At 38.9% G+C, this 18503-nt stretch overlaps 1 protein-coding gene across 1 annotated transcript; it reads left to right on the top strand.

Annotated features, from left to right (window-relative positions):
• Positions 1-311: 311 nt before the first annotated feature.
• Positions 312-17565, top strand: lrrc28 (leucine rich repeat containing 28). The gene is made up of 11 exons (XM_057838056.1): positions 312-561; positions 926-1014; positions 4556-4779; positions 4861-4901; positions 6085-6122; positions 6198-6335; positions 7381-7587; positions 9012-9114; positions 11244-11434; positions 13895-14054; positions 14148-17565. Exons 3-11 carry the CDS (start codon positions 4612-4614, stop codon positions 14215-14217), a joined length of 1116 nt encoding a protein of 371 aa, XP_057694039.1. The 5' UTR covers positions 312-561; positions 926-1014; positions 4556-4611; the 3' UTR covers positions 14218-17565.
• Positions 17566-18503: the final 938 nt, after the last annotated feature.

The following is an 18503-nucleotide window of genomic DNA, read 5'->3' as shown; positions in this document are numbered from 1 at the left end:
AACTAATAAATCTCATACCTGTGTGATTGTCATCGGGATATGGTCGTGAAAACCTGGAGACTAATACACTTCTGTTCAAAGATGGTTATGTGGCCCAGTCCACGATTTGTTACCAAAATACATTACTTGTATTTTGTGTAATTTATTTATTTAAAACTGATTTCACAGTCGTAAATCCATTACTGTAATGCGTCCATGAAAACATGAAACATGAAAACGTTTTCACCTCCATAAAGCCTCATAAATAAGCGCTCCCGTCAGGGGGGAAATTTCACGCAGGGGGGACATTTTTCGGCACAACAAAAACAACTTCAATGTAAATTGTGAAGGTAATTGCAAAAAATGAAATTTATACAAATAATTCGATTAATCGATTATGAAAAAGCTGATAATCGCAGCCCTAATATGTAGTAATTTTTGGCACTCCTCGTACGCCGTAGTTTTGAGAGACGTCTCGCGTTGTTTTCACCCACTGTTACAATTAGCTTAGCCTAGTTTACGTTAACGCTGTTTATAAACACGTTCACAATTTGACAAGTTTGTCGACCCGACACATTTAAGGTAAGCATATAATGTATCCGTTTTATTTTTTTCCCCTCGTCTTGTCTTGCAATGAATGACAAGTAGCTAACCTGTTAGCTCTAGCATGCTAACGTTCAAACGAATGCAGTCAGTGTACGAATTATTTATATATACAGTGTTGTAAATGCATACGAGTTGACTTGCTTTAAGCCAAACACGTCGTAAATTTGGCATATATCCAGTCATTGCTCCTTTGGCCTGTCAACAATGATTGCGTTAATTTTTTTTTTTTTTTTTTAATAATAAATATTGATTTGTCTACTACTACTCTGCTTTTATTGGCTCAAATGAAGGCAAACGTGTTATTTTCCGATGCAAATAAACGTTTCCTTGTATTTATCAGGGTACATAAAGCGTTCAGCTCAAGATTAGAGATGGACTGTACCAAATTACAGTTTGGTAGTTCACTTCCACATGCAGCCCCATTTGCAGGTAAGAAACAAAAATATGAAAAGAGGAGAAAAGTGAATATATTCATAGACGTCCAGTCCATTCGAAGTGGACGTCTAATGTAGACAAGGGGTGCTACAATATATCGAAAAGGTGATATGAGGAGTTAAGTCCAACAAATGAACAATTTGCTAAGTTGCATAGCAAAACTCCCGTAGCTTAAATACTATAAAATGCTAAAAAAAAAAAATTTGAAAAAAAATAAACAATGTTCTTAATAAATCGTTCAAACACATATAACCAGAAAACACTGCTAAACATACCTCTAAACTCAAATACGAGTGCATAAACAAACATATGAGCTCAAACAAAAACTTCCCATATATTGGTCTTAACTGGGAGCAGCTGGACTCAGCCATGTTAAATGAGTTATGTCATAATCACTTTTGCCACTAGAGGGCAGTGTCTCCACCCAAATCAATAAAAATAAATGCAAACACTTTCAAAACAAAGCATTACAACGCCACTAATTAAACGAATCCTCGAATCAGCAAAATTTAATTAGAAGCTTTTTTGAAATCTAATTAATCGAGTTAATGGATTAATTTTTGCAGCACAAATTTTGATATATTACAACATATTAGCTGCAACGATTATTCGATTAACTCGAGTATTCGATTAAAAAAAAAGATTTGAATTAAATTTTGCTGCTTCGACTATTCGTTTAATTATTGTGGCGTTGTCATGGTTTATTTTGAAAGTACAGTGGTACCTCTACATACGAAGTTAATCCGTTCCAGGACCTTGTTTGTAAGTCGAAATGGTCGTATGTCGAGCAGGATTTTCCCATAGGAATACATTATAATTCCATTAATTCGTTCCACAGCCCAAAAACCTTCACTAAATCCTTAAAAAATACTGCTGGTACTATTACAAATGGCAATTACACATAGCAAAACAAATAAATTATAAATCAAAATCGGAATAATAATAATAATAATAATAATTCCTGTATTAATGTAACGAATCGGGTTTTAATGTGGCGGACGTTTTTTGCTGACCCTGAACGCACCGCGGGGCTGACGTGCCAGAGACAGACCGGTGAGCTTGAGTTTCACTTTCACTTTGAATGTTTTCTTGAGAACACCGTCAATTGCGGCAGACAGAAGGTGTTTTTGTTTTGAATAAGTTGTGAAATAAATGATAAAAACGTGGCGAAGTTGGCGATTTCTCTGGAGATGTTACCCCAATAAGAATTGTCAGCTTAACTTATAAAGACTGGTGAATGATGGTCGGAGGAGGACCTTGGAGATGTATTGTTGAGCCATTTCACGGATGCCCACCCTACGCTCATATTTTCCTGTCATTTGCATCTTCATTTAGAAGGTAAGCGTCAACTTTTTCCTTGTTTCACCACCTGTACCAACCTTTTCTGAAAGCAGTGTTGATTTGTCACACAAGAAAATCCGCCGTGCATTCGTCTGCGGTGCTGCCATTGTCGTCATATTTTGAGCATGTCGTCGGATGTAGAAACAAATGGCGAGTCAAATTTTACGTCGGATGTCGAAAAGTTCGTGTGTCGAAGCGATCGTATGTAGAGGTACCACTGTATTTGCAATCAGTTTTATTGATTTGAGTGGATACACCGCCCTCTAGTCTGCCCCATTTCACATGGCTCAATCCAGCTGCTCCATGTTAAGGCCAACATAAGCTAAGTTTTTGTTTGCGCTAATGTTTTTTTTTAATGCATTCGTAATTTAGTTTATGGGTATATTTAGCTGTTTTTGTGGGAATATGTGTCTGAACCATTTGTTAAGAGCATTGTTTAAAAAAAAGTTCATGTTTTATTGCATTTAAGCTAGCGGACTTTTGCTATTTAAGTTAGCCAATTGTTCTTTTGTTGTACACAGATCCTTATTTAATAGTTTTTTATACTGTTTGAGGCTCAGCTCAGGTATTTTAATTTTTCATGTTACTTATCAGATTACTCGATTATTCGACAAACTAGTTCATCGATTAATCGACTACTAAAATAATCGATAGCTGCAGCCCTACTATATATATATATATAATATATATATATATATACACAATAAACAGGTTAGTTGTATTGTAAAGTATCGTAGAATGTTTTATCACCATATTGTGAGCCTTGTATCGTGAGCTAGCCAGAAGTTCTCACTCCCAATGTGAATGTGGGAGGGGTCTTCTTGGCGAAAGTGAGTGATGGCGGCTGTTATGGTCGAAGCAGCAAATCTCGATTACATTTTCGCTGACGGGTGTGGTCCAGATTAGGAACTTTGTTGTATTTTTACAGCATTACCGTGCTGACGTCAACAACGCATCCAATAGCAATAGCAGGGTAAGCTTAGTGATATCTGTGCTATCAGGCCGTTTCGGCTGAAAGGATACACACAAATCACGACCACCGAAACCTTGATAAATCCGCTGTTATAAAGTTTCGCAAGCTCCGGGACTCTGGGAAAAATGGCTCTTCTTGCTACGCTAAATGATATCTCGATATGCGTTTGTGTGGGTATGTAGTTCATGAAAACCAAAAGAAAAAAAACCTCACCGAAACTAGTCAAACTCTTTACGATGCGAGTCTTTGGTGGGCATTTACAAGTCACTTCCTTTTCCTTTTGGGGCATTTACAGGTTATTTCTGTTGATTTTAGTGCTGGAACAATTAATCGATTAACTCGAGTATTCGATTACAAAAAAATATTTGAATTAAATTTTGTTGCTTCGAGTATTCGTTTAATTAAAGTGGCGTTTTAATAGTTTATTTTGAAAGTGTTTGCTATTAGTTTTATTGATGAGGGTGGATACACTGCCCTCTGGTCTGCCTCATTTCACATGGCGGAATCCGACTGCTCCCTGTTAAGACCAATGTAAGCTAAGTTTTTGTTTGAGCTAATGTTTTTTTAATGCATACTTAATTTAGTTTATCTGTATATTTAGCTGTTTTTGTGGGTATATGTGTCTGAACCATTTGTTAAGAGCATTGTAAAATAAAAATAAAACTAGCATTTAAGGTAGCGGACTTTTTCTATGTAAGTTAGCCAGTTGTTCTTTAGTTGTACATAGATCCTCTTTTAAAAACAAACCCAAAAAAATCATACCGTTTGAAGCTCAGCTCAGGTATTTTAATTTTTCTTGTTCCTTATCCGATTACTCGATTATTCGAACTAAGTAGACCATCGGTTAATCGACTACTAAAATATTCGATCGCTGCGGCCCTAGTTGATATTGAGGACATTCTTGAGTCATTTCCTTTTCAGTAACCCAAAATTAACAGGGAGTGACCTGCAAATGCTCCAAAATCAATAGGAACTGACCCGTAAATGCCCCAAAAGGAAAAGGAAGCGACCAAGAATAGACAGGAAATGACATGTAATGCCTCAAAATTACCTCATTTTGGGGCATTGACTGCCAGTAACAGTCATGGGCGTCAACTAGTGATAAACTCATAGCAGAAGGATGAAAATTGTATTGTTTTCTGTTTAGTAGTTGTTTTGTAGAATATACTAGAAGGATTTTCTGACCCATGTATCGATTTTTTTTTTTTATCCCCTTTCCAGAAATACAATGACAGTGTATAATAAGTAGAAAACAAGTCATTGTAGCAGCGAAAAAGATGGCCAGCGAGCTCCACGAGACTATCTTCATGGCCAAACAGGAGCGCCACAAGAATCTCTTCCTCAACTACAGGAATCTCTATCATTTCCCTGTAGAGCTGCTTAAAGATGAAGGTCTGCAGTTCCTGGAGAGGCTCTACATGAAGAGAAACTCACTCACCATGCTGGTATGCGTTCATCTGCTAAACTGCTGAAAATATACGCTTAAAATGGAGTCGAATTGATCACATCATTTTTTTTTTTTTCAGCCTGACAATCTTGCACAGAAGCTACCGAATCTGATAGAACTGTGAGTATTCCAGCTTTTTAAATGTACTGTTTTTTCTGATTTCTGTATTCCTCTTAAATTGTCCCTCTTTAAAAAATAATTCAATTAAATTGAAGCAAGTTAATCATATCAAAAAGTATTTGATTACTATAGCGTTTTTCTCATGTTTAAACAGGTAGTCCCCGGGTTACGACGTACCTGACTTACGTGATTTCGACTTTACGACGCCTGAGTCTTGTCGTTTTGTTGTTGTTGTTTTAAATGTTGAATTTTGTTTTATAATGCATGCTATTATTTTGCCGCAGGAAGTGTAGCGAGCACATGTACACACGCGCGCACCCCACACACGCACACCTGAGGAAGAGCGCAGCCGAGTGAGAGAGGTGACAGCCTGCGCGCACATTTGTTGCTTGTGAAGCATCCAGAGGCAGCGGCTGTATATAACCCCTTTTGTACTGTTTATTGTGCATTTTCAGTTGTGGTCGAACACTTGGGGCGAGTTTATGTGATTGTTTTTGATTATGCGCTGGCGCTAACTGATAAATGCTAGTCGTTTGTTTGGATTGTAATTGCTGTATTAGCTGCTAGTTATAAATACACATTTGAATTGCATTTATTGAAGATGAGACTGATTTCATTTCATTTTAGTTTAGTTTCATTCTGCAAGTGATGTCATCAGCAGCTGAATAAAGTCAGCGAATCACACTGACGCTTAGCTCGCTGTCTAGCGAGGACAGTGCAATGACGTATAGTACATGTTTTTGGATAATTTTCTTTTTAATTTAGAGGGTGTTTAGAGGTATTTAATGGGTTAATTCCGACTTGCGCGGAAATCAGGGTTACATCGCCAGCACAGGAACAGAACTCGTTCATAAATCGGGGACTACGTGTAGTTAAAATTTAAAAATGTCTTTATATATTTGTATAGAAAATTTTACAGCAATATATAGGATTGTTTTTAACTTAATTTTACTTCATTTGATTCAAATATTTTTTAAGACTGGGATTATACAACAAAAATGATGCATCTTCAAATAACTTCTATTCAATTTGTCATGGTTTAGAAAACGTGAACAATCAACAACCGCGAAGAACTAAACAAAAATGCCTTCTTTCCCTATGACAGTTAGAAAATGGTGCTTTGACATTGACTTTTTATACAGTAACTTGTGGGTTGTGTTTTACCTTGATTTCCTCTTTTTAGGTATTTGCACTCCAACAACATTGTGATTATTCCTGAAGGTCAGTCAGCCCTCCTGTTTTCCCAAAGAGGAAAGTTTTTGGATATGCATTTAAAATGACATTTTTTATATTCAGCTATCGGAAACCTAGCCCGTCTGCAGTCATTGGATTTGAGCAGCAACGCCCTGCAACTGCTCTGCCCGGAAGTGGGACGACTGCGCTCTCTCAGACACCTCAGATTGTCCAACAATCAGCTCAAAAGCCTGCCGCCAGGTTAGACTCTCAGCTGCAGTACCTTAATGAGGCAGTAGAGGGAAGCAGTGTCTCATTTTGGAGTGCAGGATTTTATATGGGTGGATTTATGTATTTATTATTCAATCCAAAGAAAGGTTGTCGGAGGAGCAGGTAGTGGTTTCCATTCTGCCATCTCTCACAAGTCGTTGTTAGCTGTAAACTCTACCAGAGATGGGTAGAGTTGCCAAATATTTTACTCCAACCCCTAGCAAAAAGTATGGAATCACTAGTCTCGGACTAGCACACACTCAGACATTTTATCATGTAGAACAAACTCGGATAAAAAGCTTGGAAAAAATAATGAATTAGTTCAAAAGTGCAACTCTTTAACATTCAGAAACGCTAAAAGAAATGAAAAAAAAAAACAAAACATTGTGGTGGTCAGTAAATGTTTTATAGAGCAAGTGCAAGGAAATACAGTGTATCACAAAAGTGAGTACACCCCTCGAATTTCTGCAGATATTTAAGTGTATCTTTTCATGGGACAACACTGACAAAAGGACACTTTGACACAATGGAAAGTAGTCTGTGTGCAGCTTATATAATAGAGTTAATTTTTTTCCCCATCGAAAAAAATTGTTGAAAAAGATTGTTTTCCCTGGCAACAAAAATGAGTACACCGCATGGGAACTACGTACATCCCTAAATGTCCAAATTGAGTGCTGCTTGCCATTTTCCCTCCAAAATGTCATCAACTTCCGCACTTTCAAATGAGACCAACCAGTGGCACGTGGGTGACGTAATTTCAGCGTGACAAAGCTTCAAAGACGATATGCGTAAATGCGTCGCTGCCGACACGTTCGGTGTTAAAGGGTTAAAAAAATATATCTAGTGGTCAAATGCATCATTTTAAGTCTCTCAAGTATATTTTTTGCATTCAAACACTTTTTTTCTTGATTGACAATGTTTTTTAAATAGAATAATAAAGACGCAAATCTACCTCTGTTGGATTCCTACTAAAAGTGTTTATTTGTGCACACAAAACTTATAAAAAACTGTTCATCGTCACCCTATCCCTGTCAAGAAATTGGCAACCTTCAGTTCCTGGAGACTCTGGATGTCTCTATGAACCAGCTGGTGTCGCTTCCGGACCGGCTGCACCGCTGCTCATCCCTGCAACACCTGAGTGCCGACCACAACCTGTTGAGCCGTGTGCCACGCCATCTCTGCCAACTGGCCCGCCTCACACAGCTCTCAATGGCAGCTAATCGACTCACCTTCCTGCCACTAGGTCCGTGTCGTCCTACCTTCTGCTTTTAAAAATAGTTTTTTCTGTATTTTTACATCTGGCTGTTACATTTTGTTCGTATATAACACCAGCACACTCATGTCATACTCTTAAACAAATTGCCAAAAAATTCTCAACATTGTTGACCTCTTTGGCTTCATGAACACTTGATGGCGCCATACAGCGAATTAACCACCATGAAGCTTTAACCCAATTGGCTGCACAGCAAAATATGTAAATACTATTGTAAAATGCTATTATTGTAAAAGAAAATGAATGAAAATGAATAACCAATTATATCCTTATCGCAGTTGTCATGCCTCCAAGCATGCATTGCTGCGCTAAAAATGTAATTAACATTCAAAGTTTATTTTCTGTGATCATTATTTCGTCAGTTACTTTTCCAGTATTTCATTACTTGCGAGTTATGCTATTTAGCTTGTTGTTATGTGATAATTTTAAGTTTTTTTTTGAAACCGAGTTTGAATGACATTTGATTAGGACTGCAGCTATTGATTATTTTAGTAGTCGATTAATCGATGAAATAGTTAGTTCGAACAATCGAGTAATCGGATAAGGAACATGGATAATTAAAATACCTGAGCTGGGCCTCAAACGTTTTTTTTTTTTTTTAATGAGGATCTATGTATGACAAAAGAACAACTGGCAAACTTACATAGCAAAAGTTTGCTAGCTTAAATGGTATTAAATGCTAACGTTTTTTTTTTTTTTTTTTTTTTTTTTTTAAGTTCTTAACAAATGGTTCAGATACATATTCCCACAAAAACCAGCTAAAAACACCTATAAACTAAATTACGAATGCAATAAAAAAAAAATACCTCAAACAAAAACTTAGCTTATGTTGGTCTTAACAGGGAGCAGCTGGATTCAGCCATGTGAAATGGGGCAGACTAGAGGGAAGTGTATCCACCCAAACACACAAAATAAATGCAAACACTTTCAAAATGAACCATTACAACGCCACTTTGATTAGACGAATACTCGAAGCAACAAAATTGAATTTGAATCTTTTTTTCTAATCGAATACTCGAGTTAATCGATTAATCGTTGCAGCACTACATTTGATTGTGCATTTTTATGCATACGTTTATGCATTTGCAAACACAATGCAAGCGCAATTTGGTTTTGATAATAGATCAAGTCCTCGAATTATACAAAACACAGATCACCCACTGATTCAAATTGATTAATCATTTCTCCTCTACCAAGCATGCTTGTTTCGAGACATCTAGAGGTCACTTTAAGCATACCAAATGTGTGAACTGACCAGTAAGTGCATAAGGGCTGCCGGTGTCACGATGTTGACGATATGTCATTTTATATCGTTTTGACAGATATACTTGTATATCGTCATATTGACATCACTAGGTTAGTGATTGTGGTTCTGTTTTTTCCCCCCACAACAGATCTCGGACGATCGCGCGAGCTGCAATTTGTGTTCGTGGACAGTAATTTGGACCTTAAGGGCCTACCATCATACCTGTACAATAAGGTCATCGGATGCAGCGGGTAACATTTCCTTGAATTCTACAAATAGTAATTGTACCATTGACAACGATAGACATCCAATCCATCACTGTCAAAATGGATTGGGCGTTTGTCACTTTGGATAGTCAGCTAGTTATTGATTATTTGTTGATTAGTTGAATTACGTGTTATTTAATGTTATATTACTATTGGCTTTACATTTTACATTTCGGTGGCAGTTACCGTAATTTTCGCACTATAAGGCGCACCTGACTATAAGCCGCAACCCACTAAATGTGACACAAAAACGGCATTTGTTCATAGATAAGCCAAAATCAAAAAATCAAATCAAAATTCATGTTCTGTGCTAATTATTTATTCAGTTATTGTTCCAGTTGTTTCATTATTGCCAGTTATGTTATTTGGTAACACTTTGACAGTGGCCCCATGAGACTGTCATTATGACGTGACACTGTCATGGGCATTAATGAATGCTTATAACAAATGTCATTTAGTGTTATTCGGCAAATTATCTCACTTTTGAATGGATGTAAAAGATCCGAGCTGGACATAAATGGAGTTAGCAAAATAATTTGCCAGATGACACTTAATGACATCTGTCATAAGCATTCAGTAATGCCTATGATAGTGTCATGTCATAATTATGACTGTCTTATGACAGTCTTATGACGTTGCTGTCAAATAAAGTGTTACCAAATACCATAACAAGCAATTAATGAAACAACTGGAACAGTAACTGAATAAATAATTAGCACAGAACATGAATTTTGATTGCTATTTACATCTATAGTGCTGCGATGCATGCTAGGAGGCATGTGTTGCCTATTAACCCCCCCCCCCCCAAAAAAAATAAAAATCAACAAATAAGCCACACTGGACTATAAGCCGCAGGAGTCAAAATGAAGGAAAAAAGTAGCGGCTTATAGTCCGAAAATTACGGTAATCGTAACAGCTAGGGATGTCCCCAATTCGATCACGTGATTGGAAATTGTGGCATTTTTCAGAGGACCAGAATCGGGTAAAAAGGATCAGGTTTTTTAATTTATTAAAAAATATGTATATACAGTCCCTGACAAAAGTCTTGTCACTTATCCATTTTGCAGAAACAGTTGCTTATACCCTGACTTTAAATTATTCAATTGGTTTCAGAAATGGCTCATATAAAAGCTAAGACCCTCCCAAATGATGTTGAATGTACAGAAATATATTTGTTTCACTGAAAAAAGATTGATCATTTAATGAAGAAATAAAGGTCAGATTTTGGTGAGACAAAAGGCTTGTCGCCTACAGAAAGTAGTGTGAAAATTGAACAAAAAATGTACTTCAAATACAAAAATATGTTACATAACAAAAGCGAATTAAGTAGTGGTGCTGTGAGATCCAAATTTAATGTTTTGTATGACTTCCATGGGCTTCGGCAAGGATTCATACAATTTATTTATGAAGTCATCAGGAACATCAAAGAAAGCAGTCTTGCATGCCTCCCAGAGTTCATCAACATTATTAGGTTTCGTCTTCCACGCTTTCTCTTTCATCCTACCCCAGACATGCTCAATGATGTTCATGTCTGGTGACTGGTCGGGCCAGTCCTGGAAGATCTTCATCTTCTTTGCCTTGAGGAACTTTGAGGTAAAGATTGAAGTATGCGATGGAGCACCATCCTGCTGGAGAATTTGTCCCTTTTTATGGGTAGGAATGTAAGAGGCAACTAAGATTTGTTGATATTTCAGATATTTTATGTTGCCTTCCACCCTGCAGATCTCTCGCACAACCCTATACTGGACGTAACCCCAGACCATGATTTTGGTAATGATGTAACCACCAAACTTCACTGTTGACTGAGTGAATCTCTCATCCATACGGGCTCCAGTAGGTCTCCTGCGATATTTGTGGCGACTGTGGTGTAATTCAATGGAAGATTCGTCTGAAAAATCCACCTTTTGCCACTTTTCCAGCGTCCATCCTTTTGACAGGCTGTAGGCCTTGGCAAATGCCACACGTTTTTATAATTGTCTGCACCTTGAGAGATAAATAAAAAACGGATTGGGACTCTCTATCGGCAGATGCTCAAAATCAGGAGACTGACTCGGACTCGAGTGCAAAAATATGTGATCGGGACATCCCTAGTAACAGCCCTTTTCTCGGCACAGGTGCGGCGTGTCCACACAGTCTTGCGAGCCGGGCCAGGAAAGCCAGGATAAGGTGTTAAGCGAGGCTCTGTCGGGGCTGCTGGCCGAAGTCAAAGTGGTGGCCTCGGAGGCGGACAACGTGGTCCCGCTGGAGGAGCTCGCCATGAGGACGCTGCACCGCCTCTATGACCGACAACAACGCAACTGCACAGGTCACAGCACTTCCTTGTAGGCCTACACAACATATCGTTTGAAAATGGCCATCGCAATAGTCCCATCGCAAGACATGCGATTGTCTTTTTAAAATTTTTGGGAATATGTAAACTTTTGTTTTGCTTCATAAAAGCAGAGACATTGCTTCATGGAACCCTTTTATATACTGGTCCTTCTAAAAAAAATTGCATATTGTGATGAAGTTCATTATTTTCTGTAATGTAATGATAAACATTGCTTTCAAATATTTTAGATTCATTCCACACAACTGAAGTAGTTCAAGCCTTTTATTGTTTTAATATTGATGATTTAGGCAAAAAAGTCGAGAAAAACCAAAAATCCCTATCTCAAAAAATTGGCATATCATGAAAAGGTACTCTAAAGAAGCTACTAACCTACCGTAATCATCTGAATCAACGAATTTACTCAAAACCACTGCGAAAGATTCATGAGGTTTTTAAAAACTCCAAGCCTGGTTCATTACTCAAAACCGCAATCATGGGCAAGACTGCCGATCTGACTGCAGTCCAGAAGGCCATCGTTGACCCCCTCAAGCAAGAGGCTAAGACACAGAAAGAAATTTCTGAGCGAATAGGCTTTTCCCAGAGTGCTGTTTCAAGGCTGCACAACCAGAAGAGGTGACCGCACCCTGAGAAAGATTGTGGAGAAGGGCCGATTCCAGACCTTGGGGGACCTGCAGAAACAGTGGACTGAGTCTGGAGTAGAAACATCCAGAGCCACTGTGCACAGCCGTGTGCTGGAAATGGGCTACAGGTGGCGCTTTCCCCAGGTCAAGCGGCAAAAGCGCCTGACCTGGGCTACAGAGAAGCAGCACTGGACTGTTGCTCAGTGGTCCAAAGTACTTTTTTCAGATGAAAGCAAATTTTGCATGTCATTCGGAAATCAAGGTGCCGGAGTTTGGAGGAAGACTGGGGAGAAGGAAATGCCAGCATGCTTGAAGTCCAGTGTCAAGTACCCACAGTCAGTGATGGTCTGGGGTGCCATGTCAGCTGCTGGTGTTGGTCAACTGTGTTTTATCAAGGGCAGGGTCAATGCAGCTAGCTATCAGAAGATTTTGGAGCACTTCATGCTTCCATCTGCTGAAAAGCTTTATGGAGATGAAGATTTCATTTTTCAATACGACCTGGCACCTGCTCACAGTGCCAAAACCATTGGTAAATGGTTTACTGACCATGGCATTACTGTGCTCAATTGGCCTGCCAACTCTCCTGACCTGAACCCCATAGAGAATCTGTGGGATATTGTGAAGAGGACGTTGAGAGACACCAGACCCAACACTGTGGATGAGCTTAAGGCCACTATCGAAGTATCCTGGGCCTCCATAAAACCTCAGCAGTTGCCTTCATGCCACGTCGCATTGAAGCAGTCAGTTCTGCAAAAGGATTCCCGACCAAGTATTGAGTGCATAGCTGATATGATTAATTGAAGGTTGACTTTTTTTTTTTATTAAAAAACACTTTTTTGTATTGGTCAGATGAAATATGCAAATTTTTGGAGTTTTTCTTGACTTTTTTTGCCAAAATCATCAATATTAAAACAGTTGTTTCAGTTGTGTGTAATGAATCTAAAATATATGAAAGTCTAATGTTTATCAGTACATCACAGAAAATAATGAACTTTATCACAATATGCTATTTTTTTGAAAAAGACTTGTACACCAATCTTCATCATTCACAGATAACCCCTCCTTGATTAAACGTCATCATATCAATACAATGTGGTCATAGTGAGTCAACCAAAGTCTTCCTAAGAAGAGCTATGCAAGTCATCTGGTGAAAATTCTTCTAGTTTTAATATCGCAATATATTGCAAACTCCCAAAAAGTCGCAAAGTCATTTTTTTCCAATATCGTTCAGCCCACCTTTTGGTCTACTAGGGATGGGACGATACTCTTAAACTCGCAATACGATGCACGTCGATACCGCAGCATCACGATATGATACAATATCAAAAATTGTTTTTAAAAAAAATGTATTTTTGTTCCAGTTGTGCATGCAAACGCAGTACAGACTACAGTCTAAAGCAGCCCCAAAACGCAAAGTCATCTCACATTTTGTGGCTGTGTAAGAATGTTATCTAGAGCTAGTGAAATACTTTCCCCAAAAAAATGAACCACCATGAAGCTTTGAACCAATCGGTTATAAAGCTTCATTGCTTCAACAAGCTTCACCTGGCCGTCACTGCTCCTTTGGGGGAGAGAAGACAACCTCTGCTGCCACCTGCTGTCAACATTGTTGTCGTCCAACGTGCCTCATGCCTCCCAGCATGCATTGCAGCACGACAGCTGTAAATCGCATTCATACTTCATGTTCTGTGCTAATTTCTTCAGTTACTGTTCCAATTGTTTCAAAAATTGCTAGTTATGATCTTAAGTTAGGTATGTGATAAGTTTGGTTTTATTTGAATGGCATTTGGTTTAATGACTTGCATATTTGTAGATGTGAACTTGCCACCTGCAATCCCCCTGCCAAAGAGTCTCCTGGAGCTTCTGCAGTTCCCACTAGGGCACTGTCACCGCTGCACTCAAGCCATGTTCACCATCATCTACCCCAAACTCTTCCCGATGAGACACACCGCCTTGGCAGGAGTGCACCGCAGGTTTGACATGACAAAATTGATGCGTAAAATGCACTGAATTTAAATTTTAATGAGCCATTGTCTTTTATTCTTACTTGTTCTCTCCTCATTTAGGACCACAGTCAGTTTTGTGGCATACTGCTGCTCCAGCCATTGCCTTCGGACGTTTAATCTACAGAGCTAACGTTGACACTGACAACTAAAATGATGGACGACCTGATTCCAGAAGTACTTTTTTAAAACTCTAACACATCAAGTAGACAAGCACTTTAAACTGTTTTTTTCTCCTTATATCAATCCATTTTACAGCAGGCACGTCATCTTGTATTTGTTGACACAACTTTTGATGTAAGATTTGAATTTGTCCCATTTGCCAGTAAACACTGACTGAACTTTTACTACATTTCTTTTTAATGCTCCAAGTCTTAAAGGGATCCTCTATTTTGAAGACAAGTCATTCTTAAAAGATGAATGTTAGCATGAGTTATAATAATTTGATATTAAAACCCCTCTTAATGTTTTTGTTTTAATAAAGTTTGTAAAATTATTTTAAGTGATAGGTCGCCATTCTTGTTACGTCGCAGTGACCTTCCTATTTGAACCAGATCTGAAAAGTGAAGAGCAGGACAACACTGTCGGTCGTTCACAAGACGAGCTTCAGGGAAAAATGCTTGCAGCAAATACCTGATAAGACAAAAGTTGGGCAAAACTGGTGATGCGAGAGAGTGCTGTAAGGAACTCCGGTTGGGAGCAAGAGTGTATCCTGTTAGGAACTCCGGTTTTATTAGCAGATATTCAAGGTAAGCATATTGCGTTTTCAAACTTATTCCAATATAATTATGTAGATTGTTAGCATCCAGAGCTGTCGTGTGCTTTACATACAGTACAGGCCAAAGAGCACACCTTGTGTAATCCATGTCTTGTACATTGTAACGCGTGGTAGCTAGGATACGTGTATAAAAGCACCAAAAAGGGGAGAAGCTTCCACCTATGCAAATTTTATTCACAAAAAATAATATTTCCACCTTGACGAGTCTTCACTCGGGAGCTCAGCAGTACGCAAACACGCGTTCCCTGACGAACTCCAACGGTGTAAGGTCCACGTCAGTCACTGTCGTCAATGTAGCGTGCCATAGTGCTTTATTTAGTATGATATGGGGAAAACTCCCACGAAGAATAGTCAACAAAAAAGATAGCAATAGTAATCCAAATCTGCGTTTTTTTACTCACTCGAACATCCAGGAATTAGACCGATCTCATGGCAATGTCGCAGCCGCGATCAGGCCGTCGGTTCCACAAAATAGTCTGATCCGAAAAGCCGCTGTGGGACCGACGAATCAAAAAAATGGACAGATCCGAAACCAATATTGCAGACGCGGTGGGACCGTCGGATCCAGAAAATAGACGGATCCCTTACTTGACTGAGGATCTAGGAAAAATGTTCGGGCGCCAGTTGTAACGTGTGGCGGGTAGGATACGTGCATACAGGGACCAAAAAGGGGGAGAAGCTTCCACTTATGCACATTTATTCACTAAAAATAATAATTCCACCTTGACCACTCACTTCACTCCCCTTGTTTCCATTTGACTGGAAATTGCATCCAAAAGCAGCACAACGTGGCATTTTACTTCGCGAGTTTAGGCAGCAATAAGCAATTGTTGAACACGCTACACATTTGGAAAGATCCCAATGACGTCATGACTGCGAGCCCGCAAACCATGGCGCCAACTAACGGTCAAAATATGGACTAAATATTATAAAATATTGCCATTGATTTAACATTTTATGTGTTTCTAACAACATATTTAGTACAAGAGAACAATTGTGGTTTATTCGAGCCTACATGTATTTAAGTTAGAGGATCACTTTAAAGGTGCTGATTTTGTAAATGACTGCACTAATGTAATTTTGCATGTAGAAAATGAATTTGGCACTCAAATCTTGTTGTTTTTTACCTTGTCGCTGCTCTGTCAAAATGGATTGGACGCCAACCGAACCGCCGTAACCTCACTAGCGCAATTCCAACGACCCGGGCTGGTGAAATTCCGACAACCCGGCCAGAAGGCCAAACTCCGCGTGTTCACCTTAGTCTTGACCCCTTTTACTGACTCCATTTTAAAAGCTGGAAATTCCAAGTCGGCAGCAATCATACAGCATAGAGAGACCCAGGCAAGGAGGCAAACTGGATCTAGGGTCACCATATCGAAAGTCAACAAAAGATTCCTGAGAAAAATGACACCGATTCAGTCTTTTAAAGGCTCTGGTGAGGCGGGCTGTGGTACGGAAGAAAGGTGTGTTTGGGTGATGTTTAGCATTATTGTCAGTAGTGCTGCAACGATTAATCGATTGACTCGAGTATTCGATTAGAAAAAAAAGATTCAAATTTCATTTTGCTGCTTCAAGTATTCGTTTAATTAAAGTGGCATTGTAATGGTTTGTTTTGAAAGTGTTTGCATTTAGATTTATTGATTTGGGTGGATATACAGCCCTCTAGTCTGCCTCATTTCACATGGCTGAATCCAGCTGCACCCTGTTAAGACCAACATAAGCTATTTTTTTTCTTTGCGCTAATGTGTCTTTTAATGCATTCGTAATTTAGTTTAAAGGTATATTTAGCCAAATATTGTGGTAATATGTGTCTGAACCATCTGTTAAGAGCATTTAAAAAAAAAAAAGTATTATATAGCATTTAAGCTAGCGGACTTTCGCTATGTAAGTTAGCCAATTGTTCTTTTGTTGTACATAGATCCTTATTTATTTTTTATACCGTCTGAGGTTCAGTTAAGGTATTTTAATTTTTTATGTTCCTTATCCGATTACTCGATTTTTCGAACTAACTAGTTTATCGATTAATGGACTACTAAAATAATCGATAGCTGCAGCCCTTGTTGTCAGTTGTCAACTGGACAGGAGAATTCGGGTGTTACTGTTGTCAAGGCAACTACAGTTAAGGATTTTTCAATCCTCAGCGCCACTTGAGTGCTGAGTGTTCACTTCTAGGTCGCGGGTATCAGATGTTCCTTGTGGCAAGACAAGATGTCCCGCCATTTGTTCTGGACTCTCCAGAAGAGGTGATTGCGGGATTTGGTGGCGCAGACGTGGGCTTGTAAATGTCTTGCCTACCACCTGCTTGTCAGCGTCAATCTTGTTCAGTCAGCTTCATGACGCGCGCGTAGGGCTTCCGTGGTCAGAAGGCGTCCTGTATCTGTTCTGCCCTTATCTTCCAGTTGTTTTGGCGCTGCCAAGTCTAATCATTTCAAGTCCAACTGTTCATAATCTCAAATATATTCTGCTTGTTTTTATTAAACTATAATATAAATGGTATTTAGTTTATATTGGGTGTGTTAGAGTAATACAAACAGACAAACAGTCAATCTGAGAAAATATACTATTGCCTGATTGATTATATTAAGCTTGATAGAGTAATACAAACAGTAAATACAAGAAAATATACTATTCCCCTTACCCGAAGTCGACAGGAAGTGACCCCGAAATGCCCCCATATCAACAGGAAGTGATCACAAAATGTCCCGAAATCAACAGGAAGTGAACTAGACTGCTGGCCAAAAGTATTGGCACCCCTGCAATTCTGTCAGATAATGCTCAATTTCTCCCAGAAAATGATTGCAATTACAAATGCTTTGGCGGTAATATCTTCATTTATTTCGCTTGCAATGAAAAAACACAAAAGAGAATGTGAAAAAAAAAAATCATTTTCACAAAACTCCAAAAATGGTCCGGACAAAAGTATTGCCACCCTTTGAAAAATCATGTGAAACTTCTCTAATTTGTGTAATCAACAGCACCTGTTACTTAACCTGTGGCACATAACAGGTAGTGGCAATAACTAAATCACACTTGCAGCCAGATAAAATGGATTAAAGTTGACTCAACCTCTTTCCTGTGTACCACATTGACCATGGAGAAAAGAAAGAAAACCAAAGAACTATCTGAGGACTTGAGAAGCAAAATTGTGAGGAAGCATGGGCAATCTCAACGCTACAAGCCCATCTCCAAAGACCTGAATGTTCCTGTGTCTACCGTGTGCAGTGTCATCCAGAAGTGTAAAGCCCATGGCACTGTGGCTAACCTCCCTAGATGCGGACGCAAAAGAAAAATTGATGAGAGATTTCAACGAAAGATTGTACGGATGGCGGATAAAGAACCTCGACTAACATCCAAACAAGTTCAAGCTTTCCTGCAGTCTGAGGGCTGGCATCTGAATGAAAAGGGACTGTATGGTAGGATACCCAGGAACACCCCCCCCCCCCCCCCCTTCTGACCCAGAGACATAAAAAAGCCAGGCTGGAGTTTGCCAAAACTTACCTGAGAAAGCTAAAAACGTTTTGGAAAAATGTTCTCTGGTCAGATGAGACAAATGTAGAGCTTTTTGGGAAAAGTCATTAACATCGAGTTTACAGGGAACAAAATGAGGCCTTCAAAGAAAAGAACACGGTCCCCACAGTTGA

The sequence above is a fragment of the Corythoichthys intestinalis genome, chromosome 1, assembly GCF_030265065.1.
Source record: "Corythoichthys intestinalis isolate RoL2023-P3 chromosome 1, ASM3026506v1, whole genome shotgun sequence".
NCBI lineage: Eukaryota > Metazoa > Chordata > Actinopteri > Syngnathiformes > Syngnathidae > Corythoichthys > Corythoichthys intestinalis.
This window is presented reverse-complemented; position numbering and strand designations above follow the sequence as displayed.

Coding starts and splice junctions, on each gene's coding strand:
- lrrc28 (XM_057838056.1), top strand. CDS start 4,612: ATGGCCAGCGAGCTCCACGAGACTATCTTCATGGCCAAACAGGAGCGC. Junction 4,902..6,084: donor CTACCGAATCTGATAGAACT/GTGAGTATTCCA, acceptor TCCTCTTTTTAG/GTATTTGCACTCCAACAACA. Junction 11,435..13,894: donor ACAACAACGCAACTGCACAG/GTCACAGCACTT, acceptor GCATATTTGTAG/ATGTGAACTTGCCACCTGCA.